Source organism: Suncus etruscus, chromosome 2 (genome assembly GCF_024139225.1).
Source record: "Suncus etruscus isolate mSunEtr1 chromosome 2, mSunEtr1.pri.cur, whole genome shotgun sequence".
Taxonomy (NCBI): Eukaryota; Metazoa; Chordata; class Mammalia; order Eulipotyphla; family Soricidae; genus Suncus; species Suncus etruscus.
In genome coordinates, this window is record NC_064849.1 from 5,059,307 (window position 1) to 5,077,711 (window position 18,405).

The following is an 18,405-nucleotide window of genomic DNA, read 5'->3' on the forward strand; positions in this document are numbered from 1 at the left end:
ATGACTCCAGGTGAGGATAGTCCAACGCCGTCCCTCCACAGTCTTTATTTTTTTAAGCTCTAACGGTTTTTTTTTCTTTTTGTTTGTTTTTTGGTTTTTGGGTCAGAGCCGGCAGCGCTCTGGGGTTACTCCTGTTCCATGCTCAGAAAATCGCCCCTGGCAGGCACGGAGGACCATATGCTATGCCGGGATTCGAACCACCGACCTTCTGCATGAAAGGCAAACGCCTCACCTCCATGCTATCTCTCTGGCCCCTCTGACGGGTTTTGAGCCCTGATTTCAGGGGTGCAAGCCATTTTTTTTCCAGAACACAGAAACCCCAAGGAACAAGGAGGTTCCCTGCGATCAGGGCAGAAAGTGTGGCTCGATGTTGAACCCAGGGTAAAGTCTGCAACTGGATCTCAAACAGCTGCGCAAGCGGGGTTCATTCTGGCATGCCAGAACGTTGGTGGTAATCGATGGTAATCACTTCCTTCGGTCTTTCAAATTGCTCCGTCCTTTGGCCCTCTGGGCAGAACGCCTGGGTCCCCCCTACTCCCGTGACCTAGGGGGCCAGGGCCGGGCCTTCAGACCTCGGGCGGCCAGTCTTTGCAGTCTGCAGGTAGGACCAGAAAGGGCTTCCCCGGAGAGGAAACTCGGCTCAACGCCCTGGCTGCCCTTTCTCGTCCTTTCGCCTCACGGTCCGTGAAGAGGGAAGACGGGAGGAGGGAGGAGGGGTCCCTGCAAGCGATGCCTGGGGAGGCGATCCTGGGGTGACAACCTCAGTGAGGAGGCCATCCCTGGGAGAGGCGATGCCCAGGAGTCGAGCGGCGGCGCGGCTGGAACTACATTTCCCAGGAGGCTCCGCGCCCAACCCGGAAGCGCCTCAGGCCTTGTGGCATGGCAGTGCGTCTCAAGGGAAGGCGCAGGCGCCGCACGGGGGTCGGTCCTAGGAGTGTGGCCGGCGAGCCGCTCGCCTAAGGGGCCCGATCGGGGGGCGTGTGGGTGCCGCTCGCCAAGCGCATGCCTGTGCCCTACGGGTCCCGACTCTGCCGTGAGTGAGTGCGTGCGCGCGCCCGGGAAAACCGAGACACCGTGCGCGCGCCCTGCCTTTGTGACGGCCTCGTTTCTTAGGCAACGGCCGGGTCAACGGGGGTTGCGCGCGCGCCCCCGAGACGCCGTGCGCGCGCCCTGCCTTTGTGACGGCCTCGTTTCTTAGGCAACGGCCGAGTCAACGTTGTTGCGTGCGCGCCCCCGAGGCGCCGTGCGCGCGCACTCTGCCTTTGTGACAGGCGCTGCTGGTTCCCTAGGCACCGACCTGCATCCGCCGTGGGCCGCGCGGCTCTTTGTGTCTCCGCCCGGAGCCGATGCCGGGCCGCGGGGGGTCTCCGGCGCGCCTGCCCTGCCCTGCCCTCCCCGCCTTCTCCCGCTGCGGCGAGCCGCGTCCGGGGTGAGTCGGCGCCCGGGCGACCGGAGGGGGCGGCGGGGCGGGGATGCCACCCCGAGTGCGAGGCCCACCGGGTGCTGGAGAACCGGGCTCTGGAGGCCGGGCCGAGTTCTCGCTTGGGCCGTCCCGGGGGGCCCCGCTGGTGCCTGGCATGGAGCCCGGGCCCAGGCATGCCAAGCCCGGGATCAAGAGATGCTGCTGGCTGCAGTTAATGCTGGATCTGGCCAACACCATTTCCTCTTTACTCCTTTCCAAAAAATGTTTATATGTGTGTAAGTTAGATCAATTCACGCCTATGCATATAAATATACACTTATAAACATAAAATAAAAATACATTAAATAAAAACTATGTATATATACATACACTCACTGACGTCCTATTGTGTTTGCACCAAGTGCTGGCTCTGGTGCTCAGGGCTTGCCACGGATCCAACTGGGAGTGCCCACACCTTTTTAATTATGGTGCTTGCTGGATTGTGACCCTTTTCATTAATTTTGATATTTGATTTTTTTGATATTTCAGTGTTCAGAGGCCGCTCCTGGCTGGATGCTTGGGGGTTGCTTCTAGGAAACCATGTGGTGTCCCCAGGGGATGGAACCTGCGGCTCTACATGCTAAGTTTGCGTTTCAATCCACTGAGCTATTTCCCCAGCCTTCCTTTTTATTTTATGAAAATATGGGGCGGTGTGTGTGTGTGTGTGTGTGTGTGTGTGTGTGTGTGTGTGTGCGCGCGCGCGCCTTCAGAGTGGTGCTCAGGGATCTTGGGGCCACTCTTGGCCACCCAGGCTACCTCTGCTGGTGGGTGCACAACTTAGAATTCATTGTCCCTGTTCTGCAGGAACTGTATAAATACATGCAGATTAGTCTCTTGCTATCCTCAAGTAATTTTCCTGTTATCTATTAACACAGCTCTCATTTATTATGCTTATCATATATTTAAAAAGTAAATTTGGTGGGGCCAGAGAGAGAGCACAGTGGTAGGGCGTTTGTCTCGAAAACAGCCGAACCAGGACCAATGGTGATTTGAATCCCGGCATCCCATATGGACCCCCAGCCTGCCAGGAGCAATTTCTGAGCTGAGAGCCAGGAGTAACCCTTGAGCACCACTGGGTGTGGCCCCTCCAAAAAAAAAAAAAAAAACCACCAGGAAATTTGGAAAGGAAGGGACTGTCTGAATACTAACTTTTCTATTTTTAGCCGTCAATATTATCCTTGGCATATTGTATGTATGTGTTTATATATATATATATATATATATATATATATATATATATATATATATATATATATAGGTGTAGCCCCCAAACCAAAGGCAAACAAAAAGAAAAAAAGAAAAAGATAACTATCTCAAAAACAAACAAAAATGGACAAAGGAAATTTTTCTTCCATGAAAGAACAAAATAGAAAAGAACTATAAATGTAAATTTGTGAGAACTAATTAAATCTAGTAATCAGTTAGGAATTAATAATACAACCTGGGCTGGTGAGATAGTAAAGCGGCTAACGTACACAACTTCATGCTGCTTCCCCAGCACCATTTGATCAGCTAAGCATTGCTGAGTACCGAGGGTCCTGAGAATAGTTTAGTTTGGCAAAAACTGAGCAGCGCCACATCCATGGACCCTTGCATTGAACTTGGTTGGTTGGTTAAGAATTGTTGGGAATGGGGGCCAGAGCCGTGTCATGAGCTGTAAGGTGTTTGCCTTGTGTGAGTCTGCCTAGGATGGACCATGGTTCCATCCCCCGGCGTCCCATATGGTCCCCCAAGCCAGGAGCGATTTCTGAGCGCATAGCCAGGAGTAACCCCTGAGCATCACCAGGTATGGCTGAAAAACCAAAAATAAATAAATAAATAAATAAATAAATAAATAAATAAATCGTTAGGAATGGGGCCGGAGTGATTGCTCAGTGTTAGGGTGTTTGTCTTGCACTTGGTTGACCCAGGACTGAAGATGGTTCGATTCCTGGAATCCCATATGGTCCCCTGAGCCTGCCAGGAGCGATTTCTGAGTGCAGAGCCACGAGTAATCCCTAAATGCCGCCGGGTGTGGCCCAAAAACCAAAAAACAAACAGAATGGTTGGAAATGACCACCATAGTCGTCTGAGTTCTGTTTGGGAGCTCCCACCTCCAGAAATAGAGTCCTGTGGGCCAAACAGTTTAGTGTGCTGGAGTGTATGCTTTGCAGGCTGGAGAGCCAGATTAGACCCCTGGCACCACAAGGTCCCCTAAACACTGAGGTATCAATAGTTTATGGATAAAAGTTTTTGGATAGTATGGCCCAGAGCAGATCAGAAAAATAAAACCTTGACTTAACAGAAGGTTGAAGTGCTGTATAGATAGATTTCCTCTTTCAGCTAAGGCAAAGTAACTGGCTATTGATTTACCTTTTTTTCCCCCCAAAATAATAGCAACAGTGATGAAAAGACTTGATGTATATGAAGCATTCATTTCAAGACATTGGATCTCAGCCAGTAAAGGACAGTCGTTCCCAAGAGATGGAAAGTCCATGAGGTAAGCCTGCTGATTGCCTGTGTTTGTGTCATTGTGAGGATCTTTAGATTACATAAAAGAAGGGAAAGTAATGAGTGTGATGATCAGCTTACATGTGTGAAAAGTGCCCACAGCCAGGGAAGGAATCCTAAGAAGGAATAGTATGTGACAGTAATTTGCATAGGAATATTGTTTATTCATATCAGCCACATTGGAAATTTGCTAATTTTCAGAACATTAGTTCTTATACTTCTTGGTTTTTAGCTAAAGGAAACAGGAAGTTGGACAGATATTTATATACTAGTTCACATCACAATACACAGCATAGTTCGCAGTTCACAATTACCTCAAATGGAAGCAGCCTCGTTGTCCAAAGCTAAAGAATATTGTGGAGAGAGCTAGGTGGGCTGGAGGGTTGCTTTGTATGTAGGAGTTCCTGTGTTCAACCCGCAGCATTAAGGCATTGTCAATAGAAATCCTGAACATTGAACTACAGGTAGTTTCTGAGAAATGCCATTATTCAATCATAAATGGGAATAAAAATATAAAAAGTGGGGCTGGAGCAATGGTGCAGCAATACGGCGTTTGCCTTACACGCAGCTGACCTCTGACGGACCTCAGTTTGATCCCCGGTGTCCCATATGGTCCCCCAAGCCAGGAGCGATTTCTGAGCACATAGCCAGGAGTAAGCCCCGAGCATCACCGGGTGTGCCCTCCCCGCAATTATATATAAAAATATAATTTACTGGGGCTGGAGAGATAGCATGGAGGTAAGGCATTTGCCTTTCATGCAGAAGCTCATCAGTTTGAATCCCGGTGTCCCATATGGTCCCCCGTGCCTGCCAGGAGCAATTTCTGAGCACGGAGCCAGGAAAAACCCCTGAGCACTGCCGGGTGTGACCCAAAAACCACACACATAAAAAATATATATAATTTACTAAAACATGAATGAACCTTAAAAATATGTTGAGCATGGACAGGGATATAGCTTAGTTACAGAGCATGTACCTTGCATGTATGAGGCCTTCAATTCAATTTTAATTCGTGTGGCACCATACACAGTAAAAAAAATTGGTTTTGGGCCACACCTGACAATGTTCAGGTTACTTGTGGACCTGCACTCAGGAATCACTCCTGGCAGATTTGGGGAACGATATGGGGCCCCAGGGATTGAAATCAGACTGTGTGCAAAGCAAGCATTCCACCCGATGTACTATTGCTCTGGCCTCTCAGAAATTAAAAATAAAATAATGTTAAAGGAAGTAAACTATAACAGTAGGATAAATATTGCATAATTCTATTTTTGAAAGTTTTAGAACAGGCAAATTAATAGAGACAGGAAGTAGATTAGAAGTTTTCAGGGTGATGTGAGAAAGGACTCGGGAGTAATTAAAATTACAGCTGCTTTTGGGGGTATATTAAAAGTTTGGGAATTCATAGTGATGGTTCATAACATTGTGAAATACAATTGATGGTAACCAGACTTTTCACTTAGGAATGATTAAAAATAATAAATTTTGGGGCCGGAGAGATAGCATGGAGGTAAGGCGTTTGCCTTTCATGCAGGAGGTCATCGGTTCGAATCCCGGCGCCCCATATGGTCCCCTGTGCCTGCCAGGAGCAATTTCTGAGCATGGAGCCAGGAATAACCCCTGAGCACTGCCGGGTGTGACCCAAAAACCACAAAAAAAAAAAAAAAATAAATAAAAAATAAATTTTATGTGTTTATATTTTACTACAGTTTTATAGATTAAAAAAATGCCCCAAACCTCTAAATTTGGAACTTGAGTTGGTTGCTTGTGTAGTGTGTACATTATATATATATATTTTTTTTTTGTGTGTGTGTGTGCGTACATTATATTTCAACAAAAATGTTAGAAAAGTAAAGGTAAAATGAAGACATTGTTATACAGAAATGAAAGAATATGTCACCAGCAGCATTGTAAGAACTGATAAAAAATGTCTTTCAGGGAGGAACAAAATGGAATCAAATGAAAATATGAATCTGTACAAAGCAATAATTAGCACTGGCATTGGTAACTATATTGGTAAATATATTTATCCTTAATTCCAAGCGGTTTTTTTTTTGTTTGTTTGTTTGTTTTTTAGTATCTTTAAAAAACTATTGAACATCTTGTGCTGGTTAGATTTTCTTTCCAGTTCAAATTGTTTTCTTGTTAATAAAATATTTCTAAAAAAAATAATTGACTAATTTCTCATTTATAATAATAGGTTATCATAAACTGCACCTTCAAAAGAGATCTCCTAATTCTGGGGCAAGACCCATTTCCCTTTTTTCCTTTTTGGGCCACGCTTGGACACTTGGAGTTTACTTCTGACTCTGTGCTCTGAAATATCTAGGCAGGCTCGCAGTCTATATGGGATACCAGAAATTGGATTCTGGTTGGCCTCATGCAATGCAAGCACCCTACCTGCTGTGCTATCGCTCTTTCCTCTCCAAGTGCATTCTAATTGCAGCTGTATTGAATAGTGATGGGACTCAAGATTTCTGTTTCCTGTTGGCTAACAGCTTGATGTTGTTTTAGCTCCCACACTCCTGGCCACATGCCATCTGTTATCTTCAAACTAATAAGGGCTCATCACATGTATATGTATTTTTTTTTGGTTTTTGGGCCACACCCGGTGGTACTCAGGAGTTACTCCTGGCTATCTGCTCAGAAATAGCTCCTGGCAGGTACGGGGGACCATATGGGATGCCGGGATTTGAACCAACCACCTTAGGTCCTGGATTGGCTGTTTGCAAGGCAAACACCGGTGTTCTATCTCTCTGGCCCCTCATCACAGATTTCTTTGTTTTTTGGGCCACATCCGGCGGTGCTCAGGGGTTACTCCTCGCTGTCTGCTCAGAAATAGCTCCTGGCAGGCACAGGGGACCATATGGGACACCAGGATTCGAACCAACCACCTTCGGTCCTGGATTGGCTGCTTGCAAGGCAAACGCCACTGTGCTATCTCTCCGGGCCCTCATCACATATTTCTTATACTTCAAATCTCTGGCTGCATCTGTGACATTTGTTTTCTTCTGTTAGAATGTTAGACAAATTCAAATTTTGGTTTTTGTTTCCTCCAAAAAGGATTTATAAAATTTAAACTCAAATTCATCATGGAACTCTAGAGACGAAATTGGGGTGTATGGAGCAGGAGAGGCAGCCTTATCATGCCCCTTTTTTTCCTGTGAATTATGGATATTGTCACTGTATTTTTGGAATATCTCTGATTTTTCAGTTTTTTTCAGGTTTTTTTTTTTTTTTTTTTTTTTTTTTTTTGGTTTTTCGGGTCACACCGTTTGATGCTCAGGTCAGGGGTTACTCCTGGCTAAATGCTCAGAAATTGCCCCTGGCTTTGGGGGACCATATGGGATGCCCGGGGATCGAACCGCGGTCCTTCCTTGGCTAGCGCTTGCAAAGCAGACACCTTACCTCTAGCGCCACCTCGCCAGCCCCAAATTTTTCCGTTTTTGTGTGAGTTACTTGTGTTACACATTAGCCAAACTAATGTTGTATGAACCCTCCTATCACAGCACTTTCTCATGCTTCTTTCCTTTCTTCAGCTTCACCTTTTCAGAATTCTGCTTTTGAAGACCACATCAATCCCAAGGAGAACATGGAAGCTGAGTGTCTGATGGCCCAGTCCCATGTAAGCTGAGCTGTCTCCTTTTCTTTGTTTTCCAAAGGAAAATCTCTTTTTTGCTTATGTTCTGATTAATTCCTTTGGAATTATCTCATGCACTATCTTCCAGGACACTAGCACTGTTTTGTTTGCTTTATTTGTGGTTGTAGTTTTATTTCTTCATAGAAACATGAATGTATGTCTGTATGTAGAGTCCTATGAGATAATGTTAAGGACTGATGAAAAGCTCATTCATTCATATTAAGGTGCTGAGCTCACAGCCAGTTCCTTTCCTTAAATAAGAAGAGAGACCTGGGGTATTGGTACTTCTTGAGGTTTCCTGTGGCCCTTCGTTGTCTGAAGTGTGGTACCGTGTTGGGTAATGACTGGAGCTTGATTTAGGTGGGAATAGATAACTAATCAGTCAAACACAATTGTCTTTCTTCAAAGACCAAATCAGGTGACTGAGTTTCATAAGCCTGTTGACTTCTTTTCCTAGAGAATTCTTACAGGCTTGAATAGGTCATTTGGGCAGACAGGCTGATAGAATCCAACTTCTGTGGCCTCTTCTGTCGAGGCTTAGACTGGGGACTTTGATGTTTGCTACCCCTGGTGAGTAGCACTACACAGTATCAAGTCTCACAACCAAATGTATTTTTTTTTTTTTGGTTTTTGGTTTTTGGGTCCTACCCTGCAGCGCTCAGGGGTTCCTCCTGGCTCTATGCTCAGAAATCTCTCCTGGCAGGCTCAGGAGACCATATGGGATGCTGAGATTTGAACCACCGTCCTTCTGCATGCAGGGCAAACATGCTACCTCCATGCTATCTCTCCGGCCCCTCAAATGTATTTTTTTGTTCACTATACTCATAGCAAAGAGAAGAGGAAAATAGTTTAGTTAGTATTGTTCACAAAAGTGTTTAGTTTTGGGATTAGGGAGTTAATTCAAATGATAGAGCACATTTCTTTGCATGTATTTGTATTTGTATTAGGCTTTGTATTTGATCCCCAGCCCTATGATCACATAAGTCCTCCCTACCTGGCCCTATGATTACATAGTTTCTCCCCAGTGTGTAACCTCCCAAAACACACACACACATACACACACACATACACACACACACACATACACACAACCGAAATATCAAACTTTTACACTTCAGGGCTTTTCATTGAGGGGAATGGTCCTTATAAGATTAGTTATAAGGTGCATATTCTCAATAACCATCTTGTTAATGGTATCACTGATTTTAATTTTGTCTTGATGAATATATTATGTATTTATTTGTCTCATATATCTATAGTAAAGTGTTTATTTTCTTATGCTCACTTCTCAAGTAGGCTGCTTAATATTGAGTTTTGAGAGTCCTTATATATTTCTCACTTTCTACCTAGTCTTTTTTGTTTTGTTTTGGGGCCACATTCAGTGGTGCTTGGGGAGTGAGATAAGGTTCTAGGTGTCACACACAGGGTCTCACAGGCACAGCACTGTGCCGTACCATTTGAGTTCCAATCTCAGCTCTGACTTGTCTTTTTCTACTATCAATAGCATGTGTCTTTCTTTTTTTATCTTTCAGTGCTGGGCATCAAACCCAGAGCCTCATATATGCAAGGCAAATACTTTACTACTGAGTCCCATCTCTGGCCCCAGCAGTGTCTTTGTAAAGGAAAAGAAGGGTTTTAATTGTGATGAAATAAGTACCTAGGGGCCGGAGAGATAGCATGGAGGTAAGGCGTTTGCCTTTCATGCAGGAGGTCATCCGTTCGAATCCCGGCGCCCCATATGGGTCCCCGTGCCTGCCAGGAGCAATTTCTGAGCCTGGAGCCAGGAATAACCCCTGAGCACTGCCGGTGTGACCCAAAAACCACCAAAAAAAAATATTCCTTTTAGGAACTAACCAGATTCTCAAAAGGTTCTTGTCCATCCCCTTTTTCCGTCCTTTTGTCACCCAGCTGAATTTTGTTTCTGCCAATATTCAGGAAAGGAAGGTCAAAGATAGACATCTGATTGAATATAGAATTCTTTCTTCTTATAGACACAAGTGACCTTCAAGGATATACTTGTGAACTTCTCCAGGGATGAGTGGAAGCTACTGGACACTGCCCAACAGATCCTATACAAAGATGTGATGTTGGAGAACTATAAGAACTTGGTTTCCTTGGGTAAGATTACTTCTGTTGTTGGAGTTAATCTCCCTGAAACAAAAAATTTTTTTGGTTTTGTTTGTTTTCTTTTTTGATCAGTAGACACAGAGACTATAAGACAGATATTAGAGTATGGACGTAGAAGTAGGAAGTTAATTTTTTTGGTACATAGAACAGAGTTTTTATGTCTCTGTATTTATAAAAATTTACTTTGACTTGTTGAATTTTAGAGTGGGGAGATACATGTCTGGAGTATTAAGAGATTCACTCTTAGCCATGCTTAGGAACCATATAATGCCAGAGATTGAATCAAAGCCTCCAGCATGCAATGCATCACACTAGCTTTGTGAGCTATCTCAGAGACCTTTTTCTTTTTTTTTTTTTTTTTTGAGGCGGTGAAGGGGAGAGGAGTGTTTTGGGCCTCTAGTAGTGCTAAGAGACTGCAGCTGAATGTCATGGGAACTTCCTGCTGTGGTGCTCAGAGAACCACATGGTGCTAGGAATTGCCCCATTAATTACTTTCTGTATGGAATAAATGCACTCATTCCATTGCCTCCTCATCCCTGAATGTTTTTAAATTTTAGGTTTCTTTTGTAGTTTCTGTGACCTTACTTTGACCACTCGTCAAGCTCCCCTAGTACTATGAAGATATCTCAGGTTATATAACCTCAGTTGCTTCTTTGTACTTGGAGTTCCCCAGACCTTATACAGCTCCTTATCTTTTCTGAACCAGGACATCAGCTTTCCAAGCCAAATGTGATATTCCAGTTGGAAAAAGGAGAAGAACCATGGCTGGTGGAGAAGGGTATTCAACACAAGATTCACCAGGCAAGATGTGGTAGGTAGTAGCTCAGATAACTCATTAGGGTGGAAAAGAGACTTAAATAAAAATTAAAACTGCAAACTTCAGGGGGCTGGAGTGCTGGCACTAGTGATAAGACATCTGCCTTGCAAGCGCTAACCTAGGATGGACTGCGGTTCAATCCCCTGGTGTCCCATATGGTCCCCCAAGCCAGGAGCGATTTCTGAGCACATAGCCAGGAGTAACTCCTGAGTGTCACTAGGTGTGGTCAAAAAATAATAAAAAATAAAGAAATAAAACTTCAGGGGGATCATTTACTGGTATATTTTCAAGGACTTCTGAACCAAAATTTCTTAAACTGGCTTAAAACAACACCAGTTTTTTGTGTCACAGTCATAGATGCTAGAAATCTGAGACAAGTAGGGCCATTTTTTTCTCTAAAGAATGTAGGTGATCATTCTTGCTTCATCCAGACTCTTGTCCTCAGGATTTGTGTTCCAATTGATTGTCTTCATATGATTATTTTCTCAGTGTATGTCTCTATGTCTCCCTGGTATATTGAATTAGGGGAACTGCCTTATTTCAGTACTATGTCCTCTGAAATAATGATATATGATGATTCTGTCCTACATCAGGTCAGATTCAGAGACATTGCAGATTAGGACATTAATAGCATCTGTTGTTTTGGGGCAACACATGACAGTGCTCAGGGCTAACTCTTGGCTTTATGCTTAGGGATCAGTCCTGATGATATTCAAGAGATTGTGTGGGTTCTGAGGATCAAAACTGGGGTGACTGTGTGCAAGGCAAAATGCCCTATCCATTTTACTGTTGCTCAGGTTCCTATTTTGAGGGGATACAAATCAATCCATAATACCAAGTTGGGTTGGGATTTGGGGTACCACTTTAATTATGTAGGAAAAGAAGTGATATGTTATTATTATTATTATTATTATTATTATTATTATTATTTTGATTTTTGTACCACATCCAACAGCACTTGGGTTACTTTTGGCTTTGTGCTCAGAAATTGCTCCTGGCAGGCTCGGGGGACCATAAGGTTTTTTGTTTTGTTTTGGGGGGCATTGGGTTTTGGGCCACACTCAGTGATGCTCAGAGATTACTCCTGGCTATGCGCTCAGAAATTGCTACTGGCTGGGGCCAGAGCAGTGACACAAGGGGTAAGGTATCTGTCTGCCTTGCCCGTGCTAGCCTAGGATGGACCGAGGTTCGATTCCCTGTCATCCCATATGGTCCCCCAAGCCAGGAGCAATTTCTGAGCACATAGCCAGGAGTAACCCCTGAGCATCACCGCGTGTGGCCCAAAAACAAAAACAAAACTAAAAAAAGAAATTGCTGCTGTGCTATTGCTCTGGCCCCTAGGGTAGAATTTTTATAAATAATATCCTCTCCTAAGTTCAGAACCAATTATTCTATCTGAAATGAATGTAGGGAGAAACATAGGCTTTAAGCAAAGGAAATTACATTGTTGTATATAAGTAGAAGGACAAAATGTTGAGGAGAATATGAATTGGGATCTGGGTTCTAAGTTAAAAGTCTTGAGGTTTCAGAACTAGGGAATCAAAATAGAAAGCAGAAATGATAATGATTATCTATGGTTTGCCATAGACTGTAGAGCTCTCATCTGAAATCAGAGTTCTCATCTGAAATCTTTGAAGATAATATAATTTTGGGGAGGAAAGGTTGGGCTACACCCATTGGAATTAATTCCGGTGGTGCTTCGGTGGACCATATGGGGGACTGGAGATCAAATCGCCAGTTTGGCTGAGTGTACAAACAGTCCTTACTCATACCTGCTCTAATTCCTCTCCAGCCTTTAAAAAAATACTTTTAAGTTTAACAACTTGTTTAAGAACTATAGGTTCAGTATAGTTTAGATTAGAACTTGAATGTGAATATCTGTGCCATTGTTTTTCCAGCTTGTTACATGACTTCTGATAAATGTGTATGTTGGTTGTAGACATTATTCTGTACTGCTTTGGTGGTGTAGATAAAGGATATTACCTGACTGATAACTGCTGTTGTAGTTTTGTTTTGTTTTTTACTACTATTGTAGTTTTGTAATATAAAGTTGATGGTAGAATGAAGAATGTATGTTAGGGGTAGGGCTTGACCCAAGTCACATTAGATCTATGTCATTAATAATTGGATTATATGATAGGAGTGTAGTCTTTTCATATGTCTTCATTTATTACTGGTTCCACCACTGAGTATTCTGGGGTTTTTGTTTTGTTTGTTTTGGGCTATACTCAGTGTTGCTTAAGAGCTTAATCCTGGCTCTGCACTCAGGGATCACTCCTGGCAGAATTTGTGGGAGAGTATGGGATTCCAGGGATTCAACCCAGGTCAGCCATATGCAAGGCAGATGCTTACCCATTTTACTATCTCTCCAGCCAAAGGTATTCTGATTTCATATTTTGTACCCTGTCTTGTGGATTGTCTTTACTCTTTTTTATTCCTTTTGAATACTGAGTACTTTCAGTATTGTTACTGCTCCTCCTTTCTCACTCTCTATCAAGGCTGTAAAACCATATTTGAAGCAATGCTACACAGCTTACACACCGTTTCTACAAACAGCACACTAGTATTGTTATTAGTTATGTAAAGCTCTTTCATTTTTTTCAGTTTCAGAGACTGCAGTTGAAATTAAGTCATCAGTTTCAAATAAGAGCATTTATAAAGGTAAATCACCCCATGGTATTAAAAGAGAAAAAACACCAAAGGATGACCTCTGGTATTTGTCATTAGAAGAAGTCTGGAAGTGTGATGACCAGCTAAATAATTATCAGGAAAACCAGGAGAGACATTTGAGACAAGTGGCATTTACTGAAAAGAAAATACTTAATCAGGAGAAAGTCTGTGATAATGGTAGATATGGGGAAAACTGTCTTCTTCCTGCTCAGCTAGTACTGAGAGACTATTTTCATAAACAAGACTCAAGTACTAAGAGTTTACAACATGATTTAATTCTTACTGGCCATCAGGAAAACTATGTAAGTAACAATAATGCGTGTGATAAAACCTTCTGTCAGAATATTCACCTTATTCAGTTAACAAGATCTCAAACGGGGGATAATTCTTACAAATGTCCTGTTGATAACTCTCTTAGTCATAGTACATCTCTTGGTATATCAAAGGCTATGCAGAGAGAGAAGCCCTATGAATGTAAGGAATGTGGAAAATTCTTCAGTTGGCGCTCTAATCTTACCAGACACCGACTTATTCATACTGGAGAAAAACCCTATGAATGCAAAGAATGTGGAAAATCTTTCAGCAGGAGTTCTCACCTTATTGGACATCAAAAGACTCATACTGGTGAGGAACCTTATGAGTGTAAAGAGTGTGGAAAATCTTTCAGCTGGTTTTCTCACCTTGCTACTCATCAGCGAACTCATACCGGAGACAAATTGTACACATGTAATCAGTGTGGAAAATCATTTGTTCATAGCTCCAGGCTTATTAGGCACCAGAGAACGCATACTGGAGAAAAACCTTACGAATGTCCTGAGTGTGGAAAATCTTTCAGACAGAGCACACATCTCATTCTGCATCAGAGAACTCATGTGAGAGTGAGGCCCTATGAATGTACTGTCTGTGGGAAATCTTACAGCCAACGGTCTCATCTTGTGGTACATCATAGAACTCACACTGGACTAAAACCCTTTGAGTGTAAAGATTGTGGAAAATGTTTTAGTCGCAGTTCTCACCTTTTCTCACATCAGAGAACCCATACTGGAGAGAAGCCGTATGAATGCCACCATTGCGGAAAATCCTTCAGTCAGAGCTCTGCCCTCATTGTGCACCAGAGAATTCATACTGGGGAGAAACCATATGAATGTCGCCATTGTGGAAAGGCCTTTATCCGTAAGAATGATCTTATGAAACACCAGAGAATTCATATTGGAGAAGAAACTTTTAAGTGTAATCAGTGTGAACTGTTCTTCAGCCAGAATTCTCCATTTATATTACATCAGATAGGTCATAATGGGAAGCAGTTCTTAAGTTGTAATCATTGTGGATCCGCACTTGTTAGTAGCCTTAACACTATTAGATATGAAACAAATCATATAGAAGATTCTTTGTAATATAATGAATATGGAAAATTCTTAACAAATAACAGCTACTTAGTATTGAAGAATTCCTTTTGTATAGTTGTACAGAAGGGACTATATGAACTTCTCTAACTGTCCTGTAACGCATTAGTGAATTGGTACTGTAATGGGTATGGAAATGTGTTATATTTTTCCCTCTACATTCCTACAAATGTAATTCACCTGGGAGCTTTCTGTTTTTTGTTTGTTTGTTTGTTTTTGTCATGGGGATACACTGGTGCTCAGGGGTCATAGAGCCACTTCCAGCAATACTTCAGAACCAGACAGTATTGGGAATTCAACCTGGGGCTCCTGCATATAAAAAAGCTTACATTTCAGGGGCTGGAGAGATAGCATGGAGGTAAGGCATTTGCCTTTCATGCAAGGGTCGGTGGTTCGAATCCCGTCATCCCATATGGTCCCCTGAGCAAGCCTGCCAGGAGCGATTTCTGAGCAATAGTGCCAGGACTAACCCCTGAGCGCTGCCAGGTGTGACCCCCAAAAAAAAAAAAAAAAAAAAAAAAAGCTTACATTTCAGCTAATTGAATTATTTCATCTCTGGGAGCTTTACTGACCTAAGTGTTAAAATACAAGAATGGTCCATTGTAAAGGTTATCAAATTTGAAATATAAATGAGAGGGCCCATCGTTGTAGCTCAGCAGTAGAATTATTTATCTTTCCTTTCAGAGGCCCTGTGTTTGATGTATTCCTGGCGCATAAAAAACGAGACTACTACCTAAAAATCTAACAAAGTTTGCCACTGAGAGATTAAAAGATGGAAAAAGAAGTTATGCTCTTAACATTGGAGTATCATTTCAGTATATTATGTTATTTCCACTTTGTTGTCTTTCTGGAATAGTTGCTATAACATTCACTCTATTTCATATGTTTTAAACTACATTTTGGTTAATGTCAGGGAAAATGTTTCTAATTTAAAGCAGCTCACTATCAACCCATACACTATTACCCATTTAAATGATAGTGAATTAATTGCTAGTTGTTCATGGGCAGTAAGAGTTTTTTTTTGGTAAATGAACTAGTAAGATTGAGTTTTACAGTATATTTATGCTTTCTATATTGAAGACTATTAGGAAATATTGAGAATCTCTTGCTAACAAACCTTTCCATGAATTATATATTATTTGGAGTTATAGAGTTCAGCTCTTTGAGACTGGATGCCAAAGGCTCCTGGAAATTTTAAAACACACTCTGGATATTGAGATTTTATTGAACACAATATTGAACATCAGGGAGGGTCTTTGATCAGGAACAAGTACTGGAAGGTCTGAGGACGTGAATAGTCATATAAGATAAAAAAAAAAAAAAACAGTGCCCCAAACAGTCCCACTCCAACATAGTCTTTCCTCTGTGAAAAGTTAGCAGTTAAAAGAATAGAATTGACTGAACTATTCACATTGAAATTCTACTTCTGCTCTTAATTAGTAGGGTGATGAAGTGACATGATACCTAACTTTACTTGGCCTAACTTATATTTACTTCCTTTGTAAGTTAGAGATAGTGCTTACCACATAAGATGTTGTTATTTAGTGGGTAACATAAGCAATATTGTGCCTGACATAATAAAATATTTCATAATAATCAACTGTGATTATTAATGTTACTTCTCCACCCTGTTATCTTGTTGGATCCTCCTGTGTCCCGACCACCTGTCAGACAGTTCCCATAGAACCACTCTTGAGGGGATCCTATAGAGCAGCTGCTCCGTGGACTTTCCTTGTAGTCAAAGTCTGAGACACTCCATTCCAGAGAAGGGGAAGGACAAAACCATGGTGTGCTGCCCCCCATAATGATCAAAAGTGAGGGGATGGCACACCTAAGACTTGACTCTGGACCATCCCTTCTCCCTTACATAGAGTTCTGGACAGGAGAGATAAAGCTACTTTTATGGCCCATCATGTTACTTGAAAAGCATTCCTAATCCCCAGTGTTTGTTTCTTATTCCTGGTGCCTCCCTCCCTCTGACTATACTTCTGTTTCGTCCCTGGTCCAGCCACCCCGCATGTATCCAAGTACCTCTGTTTCTATATAAGCTTTGTTAGAATGAAATAAAATGTCTCTGGTCATCAACCTTGGACCCATTCTTTCCCCTGTCATTAGCTGGGGGGAACTTACCTGGTCCCAAATGCATCAGAAGGATGGAAGCGATGGAAGTTGCTGGTGGTACAGTATCTGACATTTAAACTTGGCTTGCGGATGGATAAGAAATGTTAGTATTCACAGTCACACACTTCTCTATATATCTTAGGACTAAACCTTGGGAAGATCACATTTGATGTATGAGGATTTTACAATCCAATTGTTTGTAAACTCTTTGTACAAAGATCTAGGGAGAGAATTTTAGTATTCCGCTTCTCTAGTAAATCCATGGACCAAAAAATATTGGAAATAGAATTTTTTGTTTTTGTTTTTTGGCCACACCCATCAGCTCTCAAGGGTTACTCCTGACTCCACTCAGAAATCATTCCTGTGAGGTTCGGAAGACTATATGGGGTCCTGGAGGTCAAACCTGGGTCAGCCGCATGAAAGGCAAATGCCCTTCCCACCGTACTATTGCTCCTATTCCAGAAATAGAATATTTTAATCTCATTCTATAAAAGGAACTGTGTTTAGGTATTGACCATTTGCCATTTTCTAGTAAGCTCTTTGTATTCAATATTTGTGAGATCAGCAGGCGATTCTCAGGTATAAGTATAAAGTAATTTTTAGAATGATAATACTTGAACTTAAAGGAACATGATATCACTCAGTGCATTCCTATTTATGACTGACAGGAAATGTGTTGGCTCAGGTTTCATAATTTGATATTTTGAGATCAGGATGAAGTCACCCAGAACTACATCTCAGGTTTCTCTACATTACTGCTTCTCTCAGTGTTTATTTACCTATCACAAGTGACTCCTATCAGAAACAACTTTTATTATAAGTAGTTCTTTATGGAAATGAAAGTAAGTGAATTTATGAAAATGAAGTGTTTCTTAAAGTTTTTGTTTGTTTTTGGCCACACCCAGAGGTGCTCAGGAATTAGTTCTGGCTCTATTCTCAGAAATTACTTCTGACAGGCTCAGGAGACCATATGGGATGCTGGGGATTGTGGACCATAGAACACCATTGGAGTGACCTGACCATACACATTAAACTTTAAAGCAGTCAGCCATCAACCATTCACTAAAACTGGTATTTAAAGCAGAATCTATGAATACTACTGTTTCTTCTGAAATTTTACATGCTTATAATAAAACTAGGATTTTCATTCCTAGAAGAATGAAAAGTTGTACTTGAAAAGCCAAAGAATTAGAATTCAAATATGATAAAACTTGTTAAGGCAATAAAATCCAAAACAGTTTGTCTCTGGACACTGACTGAAAGTAGAAAAACAATGTCTTGGGCCCGGAGAGATAGCACAGCGGCGTTTGCCTTGCAAGCAGCCGATCCAGGACCAAAGGTGGTTGGTTCGAATCCCGGTGTCCCATATGGTCCCCCGTGCCTGCCAGGAGCTATTTCTGAGCAGACAGCCAGGAGTCACCCCTGAGCACCGCCGGGTGTGGCCCAAAAACCAAAAAAAAAAAAAAAAAAAAAAAACACAATGTCTTCATGACAGCAAGAATATGCCCTATTTTTTGTCTTAATGTTAGTATTTCATTTATGTCAAGTGTAAAAAAGACAGTAAGTCTCTTTGGGGAAACTGTTAATGAGCAAAAAGTTCCAAGAGAAATCTGAAGTGTGCAGAAAGTGGTGATGCTAAAGTACATACAGGGTCCCAGAGAGACAGCACAGCGGC

At 42.2% G+C, this 18,405-nt stretch overlaps 1 protein-coding gene across 1 annotated transcript; it reads left to right on the forward strand.

The window, feature by feature from the left end:
* Window positions 1-7,551: 7,551 nt before the first annotated feature.
* On the forward strand, window positions 7,552-13,254 carry LOC126002044 (zinc finger protein 10-like). Its single transcript, XM_049769269.1, has 4 exons — window positions 7,552-7,577; window positions 9,584-9,710; window positions 10,426-10,527; window positions 13,147-13,254. Coding segments are annotated over exons 1-4 (246 nt in total). The 5' UTR covers window positions 7,552-7,562; the 3' UTR covers window positions 13,149-13,254.
* The last annotated feature ends 5,151 nt before the right edge of the window (window positions 13,255-18,405 follow it).

Coding starts and splice junctions, on each gene's coding strand:
- LOC126002044 (XM_049769269.1), top strand. Junction 9,711..10,425: donor TAAGAACTTGGTTTCCTTGG/GTAAGATTACTT, acceptor TTTCTGAACCAG/GACATCAGCTTTCCAAGCCA.